The sequence below is a fragment of the Syngnathoides biaculeatus genome, chromosome 15 (assembly GCF_019802595.1).
Source record: "Syngnathoides biaculeatus isolate LvHL_M chromosome 15, ASM1980259v1, whole genome shotgun sequence".
NCBI classification, from domain to species: domain Eukaryota; kingdom Metazoa; phylum Chordata; class Actinopteri; order Syngnathiformes; family Syngnathidae; genus Syngnathoides; species Syngnathoides biaculeatus.
The window spans coordinates 22,903,247-22,925,110 of record NC_084654.1 but is presented as its reverse complement, the minus strand read 5'-3'; the positions used below and the strand labels follow the sequence as shown (position 1 = coordinate 22,925,110).

The 21,864-nt window shown below is 45.6% G+C and overlaps 3 protein-coding genes across 4 annotated transcripts in view; 1 reads left to right on the top strand and 2 right to left on the bottom strand.

Annotated features, from left to right (window-relative positions):
* The window catches only part of stag1a (STAG1 cohesin complex component a), a 40,600-nt gene extending 37,714 nt beyond the window's left edge, over positions 1-2,886 (bottom strand). Inside the window, exon 1 of the mRNA XM_061844169.1 lies at positions 2,645-2,886. The gene's annotated coding sequence lies outside the window, so the exon portion shown is untranslated. The remainder of the gene's footprint in view (positions 1-2,644) is intronic.
* Positions 2,887-8,185: 5,299 nt separating this feature from the next.
* Positions 8,186-12,216, top strand: slc35g2a (solute carrier family 35 member G2a). Of its 2 annotated transcripts, none has more exons than XM_061843995.1 (2): positions 8,186-8,270; positions 10,654-12,216. In XM_061843995.1, exon 2 carries the CDS (start codon positions 10,669-10,671, stop codon positions 12,037-12,039), a length of 1,371 nt encoding a protein of 456 aa, XP_061699979.1. In that variant the 5' UTR covers positions 8,186-8,270; positions 10,654-10,668; the 3' UTR covers positions 12,040-12,216. The 2 variants fall into 2 exon arrangements, with proteins under 2 accessions (XP_061699979.1, XP_061699980.1); XM_061843996.1 differs by lacking the exon at positions 8,186-8,270 and adding an exon at positions 10,027-10,157.
* Positions 12,217-17,084: 4,868 nt separating this feature from the next.
* On the bottom strand, positions 17,085-19,845 carry LOC133513203 (pentraxin-related protein PTX3-like). Its single transcript, XM_061843734.1, has 2 exons — positions 19,678-19,845; positions 17,085-18,395 (listed from the first exon to the last, which is right to left on the bottom strand). The coding sequence occupies exons 1-2, from the start codon at positions 19,817-19,819 to the stop codon at positions 17,902-17,904; spliced, it is 636 nt and encodes a 211-aa protein (XP_061699718.1). The 5' UTR covers positions 19,820-19,845; the 3' UTR covers positions 17,085-17,901.
* Positions 19,846-21,864: the final 2,019 nt, after the last annotated feature.

Here is a 21,864-nt window from a genome sequence, read left to right as displayed (position 1 = left end):
GCGGTCGTAATTATTACACTAAACTGCGAAAAAAAGAGGAACTACAGTAGTTAAAAAAATTTAAAAAAAAAAAAAGAGGAGCCATTGTGTTTTATACACTTGTCAGCAGTCCAACTTTAGAAAGCGAGAGAACTGGAATAACTGCGTTCGGGTCAACGTCACAGGTCCTTTCAGACTTCCCCGCTTCACCCAAAATCTTGATTTTCTTTTGGACTTCATATTCATTGTACTCAGTAGACATTATGAATATTTGTATTTCATAAGCACGTAGTTAACCTGCATGATTGCAGCATGATTTAGTTAGCAAGCTACGTACTGTTTGACAAATACGTTTCAAATTTCTGAACGGTTTTTACATCACTTATTTACCAGGGACACGTCAACAACATGCATACATTTTCTTTGCCGCTTATCCTCACAAGGGTCGCGGGGAGTGCTGGAGCCTATCCCAGCTGTCAACGGGCATGAGGCGGGGGACTCCCTGAACTGGTCGCCAGCCAATCGCAGGGCAGATCGAGACAAACCGCCCCACTCGCAATCACACCTATGGGCAATTTAGAGTGACCAATTAATGTTGCATGTTTTCGGGATGTGGGAGGAAACCGGCGCGCCCGCCCGGAGAAAAACCCACGCAGGCACGGGGAGGACATGCAAACTCCACACAGGCGGGTCCGGGATTGAACCAGGGACCTCAGAACTGTAAGCCCAACGCTTTACCAGCCCGACAACACGCATATGACGAAAATGACGACACACGGGTTTCCCCCGCAACTACTTCTTAAATTGTTCGCTCATAATTCCGTTGGCACATGCTGCCAATTTTCGTCTTAAAATTGTTTTCGCATCTCAGTCGGGTGCCAATTATGCAATATTTGTGCACTCACTGCGGTTAAGTAGTCTCATCGCTCTCCACTATTTGCATATCTTTTGTTGACGTACACTGGCCACGCGTGCTCAAGTACTTGCACCAGGCCGGCATTATTATTTCAGTATATTTCAGGCTATATACAATATCATATATTGTATTATTTTACTGCATTTAATCTTACTACAGTATATTTTTCTCACATTGTGACGTTATCTTATTGCATCACATTATCGTGTACTGCATCATATATTTTGTACGCCGTTATTTCACAACCTCTTGTATCATACCATCATTGTGCAGTATCTTAACATATATCCAGTATCACATATAATTCTATCATAACATACTGCGGTGCATCTGAAAACACGGTATCATATGATATCCTTGACAGTACCACACCATATCTTACTGTATCGCATTATTTCTCAACATTTCATATCTTATCCATCGACTGTTCACTGTTTCTGCGAGATGAATTGACAAAAGAGTCACACGCAGATTATAAACATAGCAGTTATGTCGCCATCAAAGCACCTCAGTCCAGGCCGCTTGACCGGGACAGCTGGGATAGGCTCCAGCACTCCTTGCGACCCTCTTGAGGATAAGCGGCAAAGAAAATGGATGGATGGGTGTTTGAGTGCCAAATTAAACCACTCAACAGATGCACGCGCAAACTATTTTCCTCTTGATCCTTATTTTGTTCATCATTATTACCTGTTGTCCGTGTTTAATAAACTTTCCAATAATATCACCCTTTTGAAATTGATTATACAAAAAATTAAAAAATAAAAAAAAAAAAAGGTGTCAACTAGAATCTCAAACCCTATTATGAATTGTTGCATTTTCACCGGTTTTAGCAACTTATAACTTTCTTAATTTGTCTCGAGAAAATTTGACGTCTGTCACTGGAATCAGGATGAAATAACCAGTCTGATAATAAAGCTATAAATATGAATTCGACATGACTGTACATTAAGAGTGGAAGCAGGGAGAAGTGAGAAGAAGAAAAGAAAACTACTGATGTTGACGTGCAGGAAAGAAAGCAAATCCTCCACGCGTTTGAAACTGAAACGTCCCATTTTATGCCAGATGCGCGTCACGTCAACTTGATTTACGTGGCGCCGATTCATAACAAAGAGGAAGAAGTTGTCTGAAGGCGCTTCAGAACAATTAAACATTATATTGTACATTTGAGATCACCAAACCAAACACGAGCAAGGACCTGGCAAAAAAAAAAAAGGGGTGGGTGGATGCGGGGATTCGACTCTAAACAGAACCCGGGCGTGCACCTCCATAACACGTTATGTTGCAAAATGAGGATAAACAAATGCACGTACACACAAATATATATGCGCGCGCACACACACGCTTGTTGTATTTGTTGACAACTCCAGCGACAGGTGGACAATGGTGGCGCCGGGGAGGTGGAGGAGGAGGAAGAAGAAGAAGAGGGACACATTCGAGAGAATTCCACCGCCACCCGCCGACATATTTTGTTTTGGAAAAGCAAGCTAGCAAGCTCGCTAGCTCGCGAGCTAGGCTAGGATAACTTGACGAGGAGGGAAACGCGAGCAACAGTGGCCTCCGTTAGCCTCCCCCCCCCCCCCCACCCTACCTCTCCCTCCACCTCCCCCTTCCAGTCCAAGCGGCAGCCTTCCCTTTTTCCAGCGCGTCCACCATCTTGAATCTGTGCGCCGTCTTTCCTCCCCCACCCCCCTTTCCCGCCTCACCAAAAAAAAAAAAAAAAAAAGAACGACAAAAACACCGGGCACTCACCATTAACGACCATCACCCGGGTCGAGCGTCACTTCCCGCGGCGACGAATCGATCCCCCCTTTTTTTATGATTTGACGTTATTTTATATTGGGGGAAAACTGGCCCGTGCGAGCGGAAGGTTCCCTCGGAGAGAAGAGCAGCAATCCTAAACCGCCATCTGGTGGTATTTTCCTCTCTGCGGTGCAGCGGGAGCAGCGCAGCCTCACGCCGGGACGCGGCTGCCCCCTGGCGGACACTCCGTGACGGCCGCTGCGGCGGGCGCGCGCGCCTTGCCGTCGACGCTGAGCTCTTGACGTAAACAGGAGGCGGGGACGCGCACTCAACACATTCTTCCCCCCTTTCTTTTTTTTAATAAAATATAATCAATTTATGCTAATCATCGTGTGAAGCAACATCCGGTGGTGACTCATCCCCTCCTTTCACTCATAAAAATAAAAATGAAAAGCATTGCGCAGGCTCTTAGCGCACAACGACGTCATCGTGACGTAACCCGGACATCTCTTTCATCCATCTTCGAGTATTATTTCATACACTACGTCACGCAACACGTCATTTCTTATCGTATCATCATATTATATTTTTTTTCTTAATGAATCATGCAATCCATCGAATCTTAACATATGCAGTATGATATAATTTCATATCTTGTCACTAACATGTACAGTACTCATTAAATTAATACACATCTCTCATGGCAGGACACTAAAGGGGATTAATTAATAATTCACAGCCATCTGCAGAGCTCCTCACAGACTGTTGCGCTCATCGGACGTTATCATATCACGACATCAGTGTTAACATATTTAATTATCTTATTATTATTGGAGCCAAACGTATCATACCACAGTACCATATGTCATTGTATCTTATCGACATGTCCTAATTATTATTAATATTTTTTTTACAGTTTCCCATTCAATTTCAATCAGTGCAGGTGAGAAAATGTGTCCAAATATTTTTTAATATCTCATATTTTTGCTTTGTATCACATCGGATACCATCCTACCATATCGCATCTTTATTAATCTGACTGTATCATATTTGAACACAGATTATCATATTGTGCCCGACTCAACCTGGCATGAAATATCAGTATTTTATGAATATAAAATATAATTTCTCAAGACACAAAATCCTTTCCGATCTTATTGCCCTGTATTGTATCATATCATGTCATATCTTACCAGCTAATCATATTGCATCTTATCTTATTGTATCGCCACATTTTGTCCTGCACCTGAACATGTTCAATTGTATTTGATCACATCGTACCGTACTTTTATCTCCATTATGATATTATTATTTACATATTTATCTTTTGACGCAGCCGTGGCCTTGCGTCTCATTAAACGCTGCAGCTTTTGTGTTTGTTTGTGCGCTTCCAACGGCGACCGAGCGTCGTACGCGCGTCATCAGGAGTGCAGCGTCGAAGCCATCGTGCGCACGCTTTTCCTCTCCATATTTTTCTTTCCAGTGTGGATACATCCATAAATATATGTTCATATCCGATGGTGAGCGCAAGCCGTCAAAATTAACTTTTGAATTTGAAAAAAAAAAACCCAAATCATTATTTTCCGCTCGCACGTGCGGCCCTGTCTGAGTGGCAGACTTGCGACTCCATCCCTTTGTGCCAAGGCTGTAACCATGGCAACGTAAGCATCCGCGTTTGTCGAGGCGGTCGTGTCTTTCCCAAAGTCGATTACGGCGGGGATAAACATCTCTGTTCATGTAGACGGTGGCAAAATGGGCCCGGGGAGCTGCGCTAGCCCAAATCAAATCTCCCGTCTTTTGATATTTTTAGACGGGCTGCATTTGACGAAGCTCGGATGGTTGCACTGCAGGTGTAACTTTATGATTTTTATTTTTTTTGCCAAAACCCAAGCAAAAACCACAAATTGGCTGAGGGCGACGTGGAATTTGCTTGGTGACGTGTTCCAAAATCAATTTGGTGTACCATGACCTCCTTCACCCGTGCGGGAATGGCGTCGTGAGGCATGCCTTGGTTCTGCCCTCCTCAGCCTGGAACCAAAGAGCTCGACTGGGGAGTCGCGGACCATCGTTCGCATAACCCCCACCCCACCCCGTCCGTCCGAGCTCCCGACGTTCGCGGATCCTCGCTTGATGTATGAGAAGCATTTTAAAACCGTTTTTTCACCCAAGTCTGGTTTTATTTCCAACTTCAACCCATTAAATGTATCAGTTTTGGAGCAATCGGTAATCGGCGAAACCGGCACACAGTCATGTCTTGGTGTGATGTCATCGACGGAACCGGAAACTGGACTTGTTGCACAATAACAGCGACGCAGCAACATTCGAAAATCACGTTCATTCGCTAATCAAGTATTTTTTTTTTTTTTTTTTGGCTTGTAACGGATTATTTCTTTTTCCATTCATTGTAATGGGAAATATCGATTCGGTTTTCGAACAAATCACTTCTCGAACCGCCTTCTGGAACGGATTGTGGTCGAGAACCGAGGCTGTACTGTACACAAAAACGGGTAGTTGATCTCATCTCATTAAAATGGTGCAAACTACGCATTTTAACGAAACAAGCCTACTCAAATGTGTCGCTCTTTGCACTTGTTATTGTCAAAAAACATCGCAGAATCGCAATATAGCCGACAATTATTCAGCACGGCTTACGCAGAACAACCGACAAGAGACATTTTGAATGTTCAAGAGCGTTAATAGTTTCGCCACTTGCAGTCGGTTACCAAGCATTCATCCGTTTTCTTTTGCGGCTTATCCTCACGAGGGTTATGGAGAGTCCTGGAGCCTATCCCTGCTGTCAACGGACAGGACGTGGGGTACACCCTGAACTGGTTGCCAGCCAATTGCAGGGCACGTGGAGATAAACAGCCGCACTCACGCTCACAATCACACCGAGGGGCAATTTAGAGTTTCCGATTAATGTAGCATATTTTTGGGATGTGGGCGGAAACCGGATTCCCCGGAGAAAACCCACACAGGCATGGGAAGAACATGCAAACTCCACTGGGGCTGGGATTGAACCTGGGTCCTCAGAACTGTGAGGCCAACGCTTTAGCAGCCGAGCCACCGTGCCGCCCAATCAGTTACCCTTGCATCCAAAGAGTAAAGGAAGTGATGACAGACATCCAGCCGTCCATTCATTTTCTTAGCCGCTTATCCTCACCAGGGTCGCGGGATTGCTGGAGCCAATCCCAGCTGTCATCGGGCAGGAGGCAGACAGACCGCAGCTGCACTCACAATCACACCTTGGGGCAATTTAGCGTGTCCGATTAACGTTGCATGTTTTTGTGATGTGGGGGACACAGGGAGGGCCGGGATTGAACCTGGGTCCTCAGAACTGTGAGGCCAACGTTTTCCAGCTGCTCCACCGTGCCGGAGATAAAGACCACCAATTTTTTTTTTATTTTATTTTTTTTTTTTGGGGGGGGGGTTGCAGACATAATTGTTTGAATCGAGAACTGCAGAATAAGTTCCAATATGGCAGCATTAGACGGGTCCTTTCAACTTTATGAATCTAAAAATTGAATAATTCCCGTCCTTCATCTGCTCATCAGCACTCCTCTTCCTCTCCCTCCTGCGGATATGCTCCAGACGCCCTCCCCGCCCCAAACATGGCTGCAGAGTCGTCTGTGCGGTGCCCTAAATAGCCGCGACCGTTGCGCTCCTTCTCGGCCGTCACCATGGCGACGGCAGATGGTTCTCCTTCCCCTTTTTTCCCGGCTAAAACCAACGCGCGGGAGGCGAAAAGCTTTTGTTGCTCGTTATTCGGTGGACCAATCCCGGCGCGACGCGTCGGCTCCCTTCTGCAATCGGCAGCGTGCGCGCTGACGAGAACGAGGCAGCAGGCGACGGGACGCCCGTTCGCCATCTGCGGGTCGTCACCCAACGGTGGCGCCGAGAGGCCGACGGCTTCGTCCGTGACTGATAAGCAGCGTCGGGGAGTAACTACGTAGTTACATCTAATTAGAGTAGATCATTGAAATGCAAAAATGTATCTGATTTTAATCCATTACATTACCGGGAGAAAATGCGTAGGTAGATTCGAGTCGCATTGGGAAATTTCCGTGGGAAGAATTCCAGTTACATGTGAAAAAAAGTCGCCAAATATCAAATTCTTTTTTTTTTTCTTTTTCTTTTCCCATATCGCTTCCTCCTTCTAAAGCCGACACTTGTGATTGGTTCTCCGTGGTCATGTGCCATTCTGCCGTCGTCTCCAGCGTGACCTATTTTTCCGAAAGTGGCCTCAAAGAGTCTGTATGAGATTTTGTTTCGTTTAGATGGATTGGGACACTTTTGAACGCGTCGACGAACAACTGAGCATTTCATATTTATGAACAGTTGACTTTTCATGGAACATTCATTCATTTGTTTGTTCGTTCGTTCGTCCGTTCATTAATTCATTGATTCATTCATTCATTTGGTTTTGCCATACAACATAATATTGTTTCAATTATGCACACTTCCTTAGGTCAGCATGGTATCCATCCATCCATCCATCCATCCATCCATTTTCCCAGCCACTTATCCTCACAAGAGTCGCGGGGAGAGCTGGAGCCTATCTCAGCTGTCAACGGGCAGGAGTTGGGGGACACCATGAACGGCACCGGCACAGTGGCGCAGCTGGTAAAGCGTCGGCCTCACAGTTCTGAGGTCCCGGGTTCGATCTCGGCCCTGCATAGGTGGAGTTTGCATGTTCTCCCTGGGGCCTGGGTGGCTTTTCCCCGGGTGGGCAATCCGGTTTCCTCCCACATCCCCAAAACATGCAACATTAATTGGAGACTCTAAATTGCCCATAGGCGTGATTGCGAGTGCGACTGTTTGTCTCGATGTGCCCTGCGATTGGCCGGCGACCGGTTCTGGGTGTACCCCGCCTCCTGCCCGTTGACAGCCGAGATTGGCTCCAGCGCTCCCCGCGACCCTTGCGAGGATAAGCGGCAGAGAAAACGGCTGGATGGAATTAATTGGAATCTCTCAATTGTCCATAGGTGCGCTTGTGAGCTCGACTGTTGTCTGTCTCCATGTGCCCTGCGATTGGCTGGCGACTAGTTCAGGGTGTGCCCCGCCTCCGCCTCCTGCACATTGGCAGCCGGGATAGGCTCCAGCACTCCCCGTGACCCTCGTGAGGATAAGCGGCAAAGGAAGTTGGATGGACGGACAGATGAATATTACGAGTCCATCCTCATAAAATGATGATTTTTTTTTTTTTTTTTTTTTCCCCGGAAAGTCAAAATTTACTGAGCGCAGTATGTTAACCTACGCTGAGCTTCATCTCACTCCTTCCTCTTCCTCTCTCTCTCTCTCTCTCTCTCCTCTCTCTCTCTCTCTCTCTCTCTCTCTCTCTCGCCCCGTTCGTGTGAGGCGGAGCATCCTCCGCATCAGACAGTGATGGACGAGCGGCAGCGGGTCGCAATAAAACGCACATCCTCGTCCTCCTCCTCCTCCTCCTCCTCCTGGTCCTGAGGCGGCTCCTCTGCAGTCTCATCCCCGGTCCGGGCGGCCCACCTTCCAGACCGCCGCGTGCGGGCGAAGCCAGAGTAGGGGCGCGGGTGGAGGTAGGGGGGGAGCAAATGGCCGGGAAAAGAGGCGACGGGTGGGAGGATGCTCAATGACTGAATGAGCAGCCGCTTGTTTGCAGGTGAGTGTGCGTTTCGTGTTGAATTTGAGGGGGGGGGGGGGGGGGGATTCATCTTTCGTCTAAATATGCACGATCGTCAGGGGGGTCCTACATAACCTTGAGAATCACATGACGGGCAAGACACTCCGACAGACGTGCATTTACATAACGGCGCGCAGATTTCAACCTTGTGCCACTGACGAGCGACCGACCTCACATCCCGAATTGCGCAGGAGAAGCCGGATAAAGTCCGGGTGGTGGTGTTAAGGGGGTGTGCACAGGTGAAAAACGGGGGGGGGGGGGGGGGGGGATAGCAAAAGATGAGAGGTAGATACGGACGGGGTCCAACCCGGGCGCGACCTGACTGCTGAGGAGCTTCTCAAATGTCGCCGCAGAAATAAGATCAGGCCTTTTTGTGTCCTGCAGAAAAAGCGCAGGGAGGAAATTTGCAATTAAAAATGGCCGCAATGCAGGAGAGGATATGGATGTACATTGGTATCATTTTTTTAAATATTTCTTTAAGTTATGTATTTTTTTTTACGCTACGTGTTAGACGTATGGCCTTTTAAGCCTCAGAGAATTACGCAAAGATGTAATTTTAATTTTAATGATGTAAGAATATTTTTATAGTTGGGAAAATAGTCTGAATTCATATTTTCTTTTTTTCAATAAAATTTATTTCAAGTTTTAAAATATCATTTTATTCTAACTATTGTACTTAACTACAATATATATAATATATTAATCATAATATATAATATATTTTAATTGGTTTTAATTAAAACCACATAAAAAGAATGAACTTCATTTTACTGTGTTTTTGTTCAATTTTAGTGCATAACAGATTTGTATTTTTTTTTATTATTGAATTGGAAGTATTTCAGTGCATCACATGCGCCATTTTATTTTGGTATCTTCATTTCAAAATTAAATGGCGGCAATTTAAATGTTTTTTTTAAATTTGGGAAGTAAGAAAAAAAATCTGAATTTTAATCGGTATTTACATCTTATTACAGTTTTAAAGATATTTCATTTTATTTACATTACTGTAGTTAATTGCCTTGGTTTACTTTGAGTTATTTTCTATAATTTTCATTTTGGCAATTTAATTAAGGTCCTTCAAATTGGACGATTTATGGCAATATTTATATCATTAGTTCGGTCATTATTTTCCTAATTACGTGTCTCAGTTTTTGTTATTTATTGTCATTTCTACAATTAAAATATTTCAAACTTTACGTCCCGATAATTTATTTTAATTCTTTTTTTTTTCTTTTTGAATTTCATCTGAAATTTTTTGGGATGATTAAAACCGGATTTGCACGCAAAGTGGGTGGGAGAACTCCTCCGGTACTTCTTGACCCAAGTTCCCAAATGCGGTTCCCAGACGTTCCGCCCAAAAAAAAAAAAAATGAAAAAGTGTCTTTCCCGGCTGGCGAGATAAGCGCTTACGTAAGATTCATTGGCAGCACGTCGTCTCCCGCATCAAAGCGAAACATAAAAATAAAAAAAAACTCAAAAGGTAGAACCGATGAGTTACGGCTCTTCCCCGGAGACTCTTATCAGGGAGTCTGGAGCGTCGACTCCCCTTCTATTATTATCACGTGTCATTAAATAGAAAAATGTCAAGTGCGCGTCACACGGCGAGACGACTGCGCCAGGTTGCATTAAATATGTATGGATGACGGATCACGGGCCCTTTAAGGAGACTGAGGTGGGGGTGGCCAAGGTATTTTGTTCCCATCCGGTCTCCCTCGGGTCTTACGTAATGTGAAGACATTTATTAGCGTTCCGGTACAGTTGTTGGCGTTCATGTTTATGTTCCAAGTTGGCGACCCCAACGACTGACGTGTCACGACCCATCGGTACGGAGGGAGGACCCAGATGCAGGACTCCGGAGACGCAAAGGTAGTTCGGGAAAAGTGTTTATCCGGTCCAAAGTCGGGGATCAGGCAGACAATCGGGTGGAGCAGCGGTAGTGAGGACGTCGGGCGTAGAGAGCAGGTCCGCGGGCAGGCAGGGGTCGGTACGCGGGAGATGGATCAGAGAAGGCAGGAGTATCAAAGACGTCAAGCTTGCCGGGTCGGTCGGAGGACAGGTGGAGGTCGGTACACCAGGGTTGACGATCAAGAATACGGGAGTCCAGGAATGGGGCATGAGTTGCGACGATCTCGTCCCCTGGGTTCTACAAATACCGGGGTTAATCAGCCAGGATGAGGCGCATGTGTGCGCCTCCTAATCAGCGCTGGTGTGCTGGGACCCGCCCAGCCACGGCTGGACCGGCAGGAACATGACAAAAACTTCCTCCCTATTGATGTGAATTTGTTCTGGTAACATTTATGAGGTCAACTTCTTTCTTGATAATCGCCAACGTTTTCATTCTTCCGGCATTTGCGTCCGTCAGGTTTGACCTCCGCCAATGTCCGCGATGGAGTCCACCCACCTCCTGGGCGGCGCTAAGAAGCGGGTGAAGATCCACCCTCACACGGTCACGGCTAAGTACGCCACGCAGACCCCCTACGCCCCGCAACCCGGCGTACACACGCACTTCCCCCAGCCCGGCGACGAGGGCTACGACGACGCGCCGTCCTTCGAGGACTTCGGCTCTTTCCTGGAGGAGACGTCGGACAGGAAGCAGCTGACGGAGGCCAAGAGGTGGCCGCTCACTCTGTTTGGCTCCAAAGACAAAGACAAGGCCGCCGCCCCGAGACCTCCGGCCGGCCGGAGCGGCGACGGAGGCGAAGGTCCGGCCAGGGTGGCCAAGGGTCCCGGGAAAGGGGTCGGGGAGCAGCTGGCCAGCTTCGGGGAGGCCTCTGTGTCGGCGTCGCGGCTCACCTGGGTAGGGCTCCTGTGGGCGGCGCTGGCTAACGGCTGCGTGATCGTTCTGACTCGGACGGCCTCGGAACGCTTTGGCCTGGGTCCCCTATTTCTGCTCTTGTTTCGGTCCGTGTTCCAGCTCCTGTCCGTGGCCGTGCCGCTGCACAAGGGGGAGAACCCTTTTGGACCGGAAGGCTACCGCCTCCGTCTGCTGTGTTACGGAGTGGCCTACGCACTGTCCCAGTGCTGCGGGTATGCCTTGCTGACCTTTGCCTCCCCCGAGGACGCCGCCCCCGCCTGGCGCCTGGCCACTACGGTGCTGTCGGCCACCCTGGCCTTCCTGTTGCTGGAGGAACGTCTGGGCTTGGCGGACGGCATCACCCTTGCGGCGGGACTTTGCGGTTTGGGGCTCCTGCTGCTTCCTACGGCAGATGAGAGCAATTCCGATTCACCGACAGACCCCGTGGCATTCTGGAGGGCAGCGTTTGGGTGGTCCCTGTCAGGACTGGCGGGACTCTGGATGGCCCTGGCCCTGGTGGGGTACCGGTCGCTGAAGGAGAGAGTCGGCGTGGCGACGGCTCTGTTCACAGTGAGCTGGACAAGCTGTGTGCTTACCCCAGCCTCGTTGGCCCTGCTCCAGGAGGGCTGGTCTTGGCCAGCCAGCGGTTCCGACTGGGGACTGGTCGCGGGCTTGGTAGCCTGTTCCGCCGCCGCCTTCCTGGGGATGACGCACGGCCTCACCCGCATCCACCCGGCGCTGGTGTCGGCCAGCCAGAGCTTGGAAGCGCCCCTGGCCACGGCGGCCCACCTCGCCGTGGCGCAGCTGGCCCCCAGCGCCCCGGAGGTGGTCGGGAATGCCATGGTGGTCCTGAGCGTTGGCTGGTTGGTGACCATGAAGCTGTTGCCCTCTCGTGGGGCCAGCCGGCGTCACCGCGAGGAATATGAAGAGATTCTGGACTCGCCTATTAAATAAGAAACTCTGACCCACACATTCTCGCTCTAACATGTAAATTGTACAAGCCTACTAAAATTTTATTATCTTCGCCAAGCACAAAGTTAGATTCAGGAGGGGGGTTTTTTTTCAGTTTGTTGGTCATTTGTCAGCTCTTTAAAAAAAAAAAAAAAAAAAAGACTTTGCAATTTTTCCAGGTGATTTGTTAAAGTGCGGTGTACAGGCCATGAGAAAAACCCGAACCCTAACCCCCAACCAAAACCATTTCCCAAGATAACTCCGGGCGAAATGCGGACGACCAAACCCTTAATCCTAACTCTAACCCCGTCACTCTAAACCCAAACCCAGAACCCTTTGCCATGGTGCCGAATTGTAACCCTATACTTAACTGGAACCCGATCTCCAAATCCTAACCCTACAATCCCGTAACCTTAGTCTTAGACCCAAACCCCAATGCCCTAAAAGCTTTCTCCCTAACACCCTAATCCTCCTCACTTCTAAATTTTGCCTAAACCCAAACACTAACTCCAAACTCCAAAATCTGTCCCCCAGGCCCCCATTCCGAACCCTAACCTCATTTCTAAAACCCTAACCCGGTCCAACCCTCTTAGCGATACTTTGGTTTTCCTTTGTAGCGCGTAAATGTCATCCAGGAAGTAGTAGAAACCGTAAACATGGCAGTGCAAATATTTCCCCCCCGACTTTTTGTCCACGGTTTGGCCTCGGCAAAGGTCTTTGTGTCCCATTCTCGTCTCATTTGTGCTGTCCTATTTTTCAATTTGAACTTTTTTTTCGGAAGGGGAGAGCGCCGTAAAACAAAAACCGCCAACATTGTGTCGTCTATAAATGTTGTGGCAATAAAAATCTCGCTAATGAACAAACGTCTCGGCTCTTTAAGTTTCCATCGATCACGATTCCTCAAGGGCGAGTTGTGCGATTACGAGCTTCTATCTTGGCTTCGCTTCATTTCACGCTCGCCTGCCAAGGATCGATGCCGTCCGTTCCGGAACTTGAACGGGTTTTTTGGCAACCGCATCGAGGTGAGAAAACCTGCGAAGGCTAAAGAAGAAAAATGAAAAAGGAAGACCAAAGTGGGGCGGCACGGTTAAGTTGCTGGTGAAGCGTTGGCCTCGCAGTTCTGAGGACCCGGGTTCGATCCCAGCCCCGCCTGTGTGGAGTTTGCATGTTCTCCCGGTGGCCTGCGTGGGTTTTCTCCGGGCGGGCACTCCGGTTTCCTCCCACATCCCCGAAGCATGCGACATTAATTGGACACTAAATTGCCCATAGGTGTGATTGCGAGTGCGACGATTGTCTGTCTTTACGTGCCCTGCGATTGGCCGGCAACCAGTTCAGGGTGTGCCCCGCTTCCTGCCCGTTGACACTCGGGATAGGCTCCGGCACTCCGCGCGACCCTCATGAGGATAAGCGGTGAAGAAAATGGATGGATGGAAGACAAAAGTGGCAGTCAATGACATAGGCTGAAGTCAGCTGGCGGATCCAAGCAGAAAACGTGCAGGATGCAGCGATTCATGACACGAGGTCCCGGGTTCAATCCCCATGCCTGCGTGGCTTTTCTTCGGGTGGGCACTCCGGTTTCCTCCCACATCCCAAAAACATGCAACATTCATTGGACACTCTAAATTGCCCCAAGGTGTGATTCTCAGTGTGACTGTTTGTCTCGATGTGCCCTGCCTGTTGACAGCTGGGATAAGCTCCAGCAATCAAGCGACCCTTGTGAGGATAAGAGGCAAAGAAAATGGATGGACGGATAAATTGCCCATAGGTGTGATTGTGACTATGCTTGTTTGTCTCTACTTGCACTACCACTGGCAGGCAACCAGTTCAGGATGTGCCCCGCCTCCCGCCCGTTGACAGCTGGGATAGGCTCCGGCACTCCCCGCTACCCTTGTGAGGATAAGAGGCTGAGAAAATGCTTGGATGAAAAAAAAAAAAAAAGCAGAAACAGCGCAGGATGTCGTGATTCATCAAAGGGGATGACTGCATCCGACTCCGTGTTTGTTTTCAATGCTGGAAGAAGCGCACGACTTGCAGAGTAGTGAAATTAAACAGAAATGGTGCAGGATGCAGTGATTCCGTGTGATGAATTATTGCATCCTTCATCTTTAGCTCTTTTTTCGGTTTGTGTACCCGTCGTGGCATTTTCCTGAACATTAGCCACAAGATTTCATATTTACTCTCGTCGAGCGGAACAGAAACGGTGCGGGGTGCAGTGATTCCTTCCGCGGAATCTCTGCATCTGCATCCCGCACCGTTTAGATTCTGCAATTTGTGTACGTCTTCTCGCGTTTCCGTCGTCGTTCAGCACCCGCTTCCGTATTTGCTCTCGTTATTGGCACGCCCCTCTCGTGCCGGATGCGGTTAAAAGCGTGCCACACCGCCTACATTCACCAAAGCGTCTCATTAGTTGTGACATTTGCGAGGATAGAACGAACACAAGGGGACAAGCATCTAGTTATTAAAGAATGCGGCCACGTGACGTTATTATGCTACGCTGCGAGTCAAACCGACCCATTTTACGAGCTAAAAAAAGACTTTAAAAATGTAATAAAAATAAAACAAGCTTGCATATCGTGTCAAGTGGTTAAGATGTTAAAAAAATTGTGTAATGTGTGTGGGGTTTTTTTTGTTTTTTTTTGTGTTGCTTCTTCTAATTTTATTTTTTGATGACTAAACACGCGGCGGGTCGCGCTGACCCACGAGCAATTTTGGTGCAGCAAAGAAACAAACGTAACAGGCGGGTTGAGGCCTAATCAAGACCGCATTCCTTTTTTTTTTTTTTTTTTTTTTTGTTTTTGCCTGGCCAAAAATAAATATGCCGAGCTGGACATGAAAGGAGTCCACTTGTCTGTGTGCTATCGCGTTCAAATGAAATCAAAATTCAATTCATTCATTTTTAAAGTTACGAAATACATTTTTGACTGACATATGACAAAAGCAATTCATCAAGATTATGTTTATTTATTATATTTATTAAAAAATAATACACTCATCAAAAAATATCAGCACTGATGAGCAAGAAAAAAATCTAAAAAAAAACATCAATTAACACAAATATGAAAAAAATTAAGTTAAGATTAATTATTTATTTTGTCTTTTGAAAATATATTTATTTATATAATATATTTGTATAATTTAAAATATGTGTGTGTCCATACATTTTCTGCATGACCTATCATGGTCATTTATTTAACATTTTGTTATTCAATTAATGATCAGTAGAATTTTAAAATTATAAAGTTTCCCTTTTTTTTTTTCAAACAACTCATCACAAAATATTAGCACTGATGAGCAAGAAAAAATTATTTTAAAAAAAATCTATCACTTATCACAATTATGAAAAAAATTGAGCCAAGATTAATTATTTATTTAGTCTTTTTTTTTTAGGTATAATTTAAAATATGCGCACGCGTGTGTGTCCATAAATTTTCTGCGCGACCTATCATGGTCATTTATTTAACATTTTGTTATTCAGGTAATGATCAATAATATTTTAAAATTACAAAGTTTCCTTTTTTTTAAATAATGCATCAAAAAACATTAGCACTGATGAGCAAGAAAAAAAATCTAAAAAAGAAACCTAAGAATCACTTACCACAATTCTAAAAAAAAAAAAATTAAGTCAAGATTAATTATTTTGTCTATTTTTTTAGGTGTAATTTAAAATATCTGTGTGTGTGGATACATTTTCTGAGCTAACTATCATGGTCATTTATTTAACATTTTATTATTTTGGTAATAATCAATAATACATTATTTTAAAATTACAAAGCTTCCTTTTTAAAAAAAAAAAAAATCAGAATAGTTAAATCAGAACTCGGGCTGTCAAATGTTGATAAAATTGGTGAAGTCATTGGTATCACGTCTTTTCGAGTAATGGGCCGTTCTGACCTGTGAATCACTCGCACATTGACAGCCAATCAGATAGCCGCACTGTCTTAAGCCCTGGCTTGACACGCCCCTGCCGCCATGTTGTCCAACAAGCAATGGCGGTCGTCAGTAGCGTGCGCTTGGAAAAGTTAACGTTACGAAGAAAACGGTCCTCGGATGCGCTTAGGGAACATGCGATTGTGACGAAAGATATCCTGCTAGCTTACAAGGAGCCCGCTTGATTCATTTTCCAAAGCCGAAAACACATCTGACAAAGTGTCTACGATGGATTAAGGCTAGCGCAAGAGCGCACGTACAACTGAATGTGGACAATATCAACAAACACAAGGCACAAGGTGATTCGTGATTTTTCCAAGTAAAAAATACTCACCCTGCTTTACACGCGCAGTACGATTCCACTATTTTCTCCTGTTGGATTTCAATACGAAGTTAGTGAGGCGTCAAACCTTTTTTCTGCATCGATCGCCGACGTTGCGCTGTAACTCCGACATTGCGTCCTGCTCCGTCCAAAAACTGAATTCCGTGTACATATCCTTGGGTAAAATAGTTGACACCTTTCTGTAGAACTCTCTTGGACAAGCATTTGACAAAAAAAAAAATACCCCAATATTAACTGGAATACACGATAGAGAATTGAGTTCAAACATGTGACGTTCGGTCGCCATTTTGTAAGTTGGACATGGCTAAGGGGGGCGGAGCTTAAGATCGCCATCAGAAAGGTCCCTCCCCCTCCTCCCTGTTTTTTTTTTTTTTTTAATTAGTATTACTAATATGCATTTTTTTCTCATGTACGAAGGCCGGACTTCTATCCTTAAACTGCATATGTGAGTACAACCCAAATAGCTTATGCTAAAGGATTAGCATTAGTGATTAGCATTACCGCACAGGGTATTACCATTTTAGGTAAAGAAAAGGAAATTATGATTCAGGTCGCTCATAAGTCACCCACTTATTAAGACTTTCCAAACGCTCCTCTTTTGTTTTCCACCAATAAATATACATAAGTATATATAAAACATAATGCTAACGGCTAATGGCTTTCTTTTAATTTCTTCTTTATTGCTTCAGCTGCAATCAAACTTGAAAAAAAAAAAAGTTCAAAGAGGGTTAAAAAAAATCCTCAATATTAATCCAAATGTGCAAATATATGGTGGATATGAAAACTACACATTCTTGTTAACTTGCCATTTTTTTGTGTTATAAAACAAACGAGAGCCTGATAAATTATTTCGAAACATTTTCCACTATTAATGTGACCAACAGCCCTTATAAATGTTATTGGGGGAAAAAAGTGATAATAAAACTAAACAGCGAGTGAGATAACGTAATTGCGGAAGTCTGCACACCCTCTATACTGGCCACTATTCCAAAGCTGTGGCCATTTAAAATGCTTCTTATGAACATCAAATTAAACTCAGATATTTTTTTAAGCTTCCGTGTTTTGTGCTGACACTGGGTAATATTTGGAATTTGTCAAAATTTCATTGTATTTTCAGTGCCTTTCAAAATATTTAATAGCCTTTTCCTGTTCACAATAAGATCCCCAGTGATGCTGTATTTTTATTTATTTATTTATTTATTTTTTGCCGACCATGGCTGGTATTGAAAGATGTGCTGACAAAAACGGCAGGAAAAGCCTATCAGAACAGTCGATTGTTATTGGTGCATCCTGATTTACGGAGTTTCATTTGATTGGTTAATTCTGAACACAGCTCCATCCCAGTTTATGAGAGGGTGTGCACACTTGTGCAACTACATCATATCCGGGTTGTTTATTTTATTTCTAGCCCTCTTGAAAAGAGTGGGGTAGTGTGTGGTACAGTTTGTAGCTCACAATGGTGGAAAAAGTTTTGAAATGATTTCTCACGGTCTCATTTTTTAATATGACGACAACAACAAAAACGGGCATTTGAACAGGGGTGTGTAGACTTTTTATATCCACTGTACGACAGCGGTCCGTCCGATGCGGGCCTCTCACGAGTCCCCTCTGTCTTTTTTCAGCGCGCCGGCCTCCTGGATGACTCGGCTGAGCTGCACGTGGAGCCGCTGCAGCTCGGTCGCTATGGCGACCAGCGCCTTCTCCACGCTGTCGGCGGGGGGCGACGTCGCTTCCTGCGCCACTTCCTGTTCTTTCAGGGCGGCCGGCGAGGGTTTGGAACGATTACCGGCCTGCAAGGTGGCGTTGAACCTCCTCTCCCTGGCCTCGCCCTCCTCCCGGAGCGCCAGCAGATCCTGGTGAAGCGCCTTGAGGGCGGCCTGCCAGGGGGGGCACTGGTGGTTCGATCCCCGGGCCAGGCGCTCCAGCTGCGCCCTGAGGGACGCCGTGGCCCCGCAGCACGACTCCGAGGACTCCAGAAGCATGTTCTGCCTCATGTGAGAGTTCTCCAGGGCCACGAAGAGCTCGTCCCACCGGGAGAGTTCGCCGGACTGGCACGGAGGCATCGCCGCCGCCGCCGCCGCCGAGTCGTCTGAGGAGCGCAAACGTCAAGAACCCGTTTAAGCAAAAAAAAAAAAAAAAAAAAAAACACTCGAAAAATCGCTTCGACGTCAACGGCGTCCAACGGGGGTCCTCCAGGTTGAAAATGGTCAGAGGACTCGCTTGTGATCTGAGCGCCGAAAATGTATCCGAAAATGAAAATATGAAAAAAAATGGGGAAAAAAATAAAAGTTTACAAACCAAAAACAATTTGTTTGTTTTAATTTTAATGCAAAAAGTAATTAAAAAAAAAAAAAAAAGTTAAATACAACTGAACTGGTTGCTGGTGGCTGTGATTATTTCATCGACCACTAGGAGGAGCGCACGTACTACACTTTGAGAATCCCAATTTAAAAAAAAAAAAATCTATATATACACATTTAAAAAATGTAACAATGAATGCATGAAAAAAGTTTATTTAGGAGTTATGAGGGCTTAAAAAAACTAACATGAAAAATAAATTATTTTCAATTTCATACTCAACGCGTTAATTAGACCGTGTTATGTGAAATAGTCTGAATTAAAGCAGTTGGTGAACCCAAAAAGTCTTTTCTCTGCATGTATACAATTTAAAAAAATTAAATTTTCATAATTTTAGTGACATTTTGGGCAGGAATTGTCACAATAGTATTCACAATAATTAACAAAAAAAAAAAACACTCATTAATTCAGAATATTTCCAGTGTATGAAAGGTTTGAGGCTAAAGTTCAAGTATTCAGTATTTTAAATATGGACAAAATAAAAAATATATATATAAAATTGGGATTTTATATAGAATTTATATTATAAAATATTCCACTAAAAATCACTGAGACGCGGCAGTAACACCTCAGCAACACGCTATAAACGGGTATAAAATATATTAGCTTATATATAATTGTTGTAAATCAAGAAAAATAAAATACATGAACGAGGTCCAAAAAATATTAATGAGACATTTATTCTTAAAAAATAGTAAATGAAAAAATTAATACATATTTATATAGTCATTTATATATCTTTTTGTCAAATGAGATGCATATTATTATAATTTATATATATAAAATGTATATGTATATATATACATATTTTTATACCCATATATATATATATAATTATTCAAAATATACATTTGCAGAGATAATGGCCTCCTCTGCAGTTGAGTAAATAAAAGCCTTCTGGCCTCTAAATGTGAGAAATATGGTTTAATGTTGAAAGAAGACCCGAAAGTGGAACTTTGGACGCCTTCCGAACTTAAATGTCAGAACCCAAAGAAGACCAAAGGCGACGGTACCTTCGCGCTGCTCTTTGGACACCTCGTTGTCGTAAACGTCCCCGTAGTCCACCTGGTTGAGGTGCGGCGAGGCGGCCACGCATCCCATCATGCACAGCGCCCCCCACACCCTCAGCGCCCCCCGTACTGTCAGCGTGCCCATTTTTATGGGGGTCCGAAAGGTAGTCAAGGAAGCGCCCGGCTTCTGGTCGACGCTGGGCGGGGGGGGGGGGGGGCCGGGGGGAGGAAAAAAAAAAAGTGCTCGCTGGGAGCCCGCTGAGGCCGCCTTATAAACTCAGCTGGAGGGAGGAGGGAGGGGGGCGGGGGAGGTCCGGGGGTGACGGAATGTTAAGTTAAGGGGGGGGGGGGGGGGGGCTGCGTATGAGTAATGCAACGGTGGAGGAAATGTGTCAACTCGGAGAAGAAAATTGGGGTATTGTTCGGGGAGGGGGGGCACCACCAGCCGAGAACTGAATAGAATTCATCTCTGGAGGCGACGTCGTGAAAATCATTTTTCCAAAAGGGGGGCATATGATGGACGATTGACTTTTTGCTGTCTTGTACTGCAAAGGGGGGCGGGGGGGTTGGGGGAGGGGGGTTCTTCAGTTTGAACAGGTTTCTGGTAAGAATACGTGGTCGCGTGGCATGAGAAGCGCCGTATTTCCAGTTTTGAATAAAAATTCCTTTTCATTTCACGTAAATATCACTACGATGATGTGAATCGTGTGTCAGGAGTGGAAGGCTTTTAGACTGGCCACTTAAACCCAATAGAGCATGCATTTTAGCATCGAGAGAATGGACTTGTGTGGAGTCTCTCTTTTTGGACAAATACCATATTCATCGTCGTCATTATATAATGACGATAAATATAATATTTATAATTACATTAATTATTACTACTGCTTTTGGAACACGCCTGCCTTTGGTGCGGCCGGCGTGGGATCGATTCCCGCTCAGTGATGGTGTCGATATCTGCCCTGCGGCTGACTGGCGACCAGTTCAGGGTGCGGTTCGGCTTTTGCCTGAAGCTAGCTGGGATAGACTCTAGCCTTCCCGCAACCCTTGTGAGGATAAGCAGCTTGGATAATGACATGACTGCTTTTGGAGTTCATCAGGTGAAAAAAGTGGGAGTGAAGTGGTTAGACGGACCCAGTCAATCTCCAGATTTAAATCCTACAGAGCATGAATTTCACCTGATAAGGACTTGATATAGGGAGTATTCATCCATCCATCCATTTTATCAGCCGCTTATCCTCACAAGGGTCACGAGAAGTGCCGGAGCCGATCCCAGCTGTCAACGGGCAGGAGGCGGGGTACACCCTGAACTGGTCGCCAGCCAATCGCAGGGCACATCGATACGGGCAACAGCTGCACTCACAATCACACCTATGGGCAATTTAGAGTTTCCAATTAATGTTGCATGTTTTTGGGATGCGGGAGGAAACCGGAGTGCCCACCCGGAGAAAAGCCACGCAGGCACGGGGAGAACGTAAAAACTCCACACAGGCGGGACCGGGATCAAACCCGGGACCTCAGAACTGTGAGCCCAACGCTTTGGAACTGCCCCACCGTGCCGCCTAACTTGTAAATCTCTCAAAAAGCGACGAGTTGGAGCCGACTTGAAAAGGAAACCATAAAAGGAAGAGTTTGGGATGTCGGACGACCGCTGCTTCCATCAAGAAAAAACAAAATCTCGCCAAAATAAAATATAAAACAATCGGAAGCCCCGAGACTGTTTTGAAGTGAAAACTTGGGACTTCCTACGGGACATCCTCGAGGATTCCCCGCAGCGGAACGCAGGATGAGAGGGTCTCTATTTTTTTTTTTTTCGTGTTATTGTCGCAGATGTGGTTTGGGGTCACCGGGTGTTGGCGGTGCCCAGCAAAAAAAAAAAGCTGCGACAATCCACATCCTGCGAGTCGGCATCGAGGCGTTCGGAACAGGAAGAGGAAAGAAAGAAAAAACAACAACGTTGAAACACATCAGCACAATTTTTTTTTTTTTTCATGATTCCACAAAACATCCTCCAACCACCCCCGACCCTCCTCCAAAATTTTCAAAGGTTAGCGTTTCTATTAAAATCTCGTTATTTTCATTTTAGCAACCTGAAAAAGAAAAAACATGACTTCCTTTTGTTCGCTGTATGTAATGGGAGGGGGGGGGAAGAGTAAATAAAATGAGTTTGAAAAAGATATATTTTAAAAAATT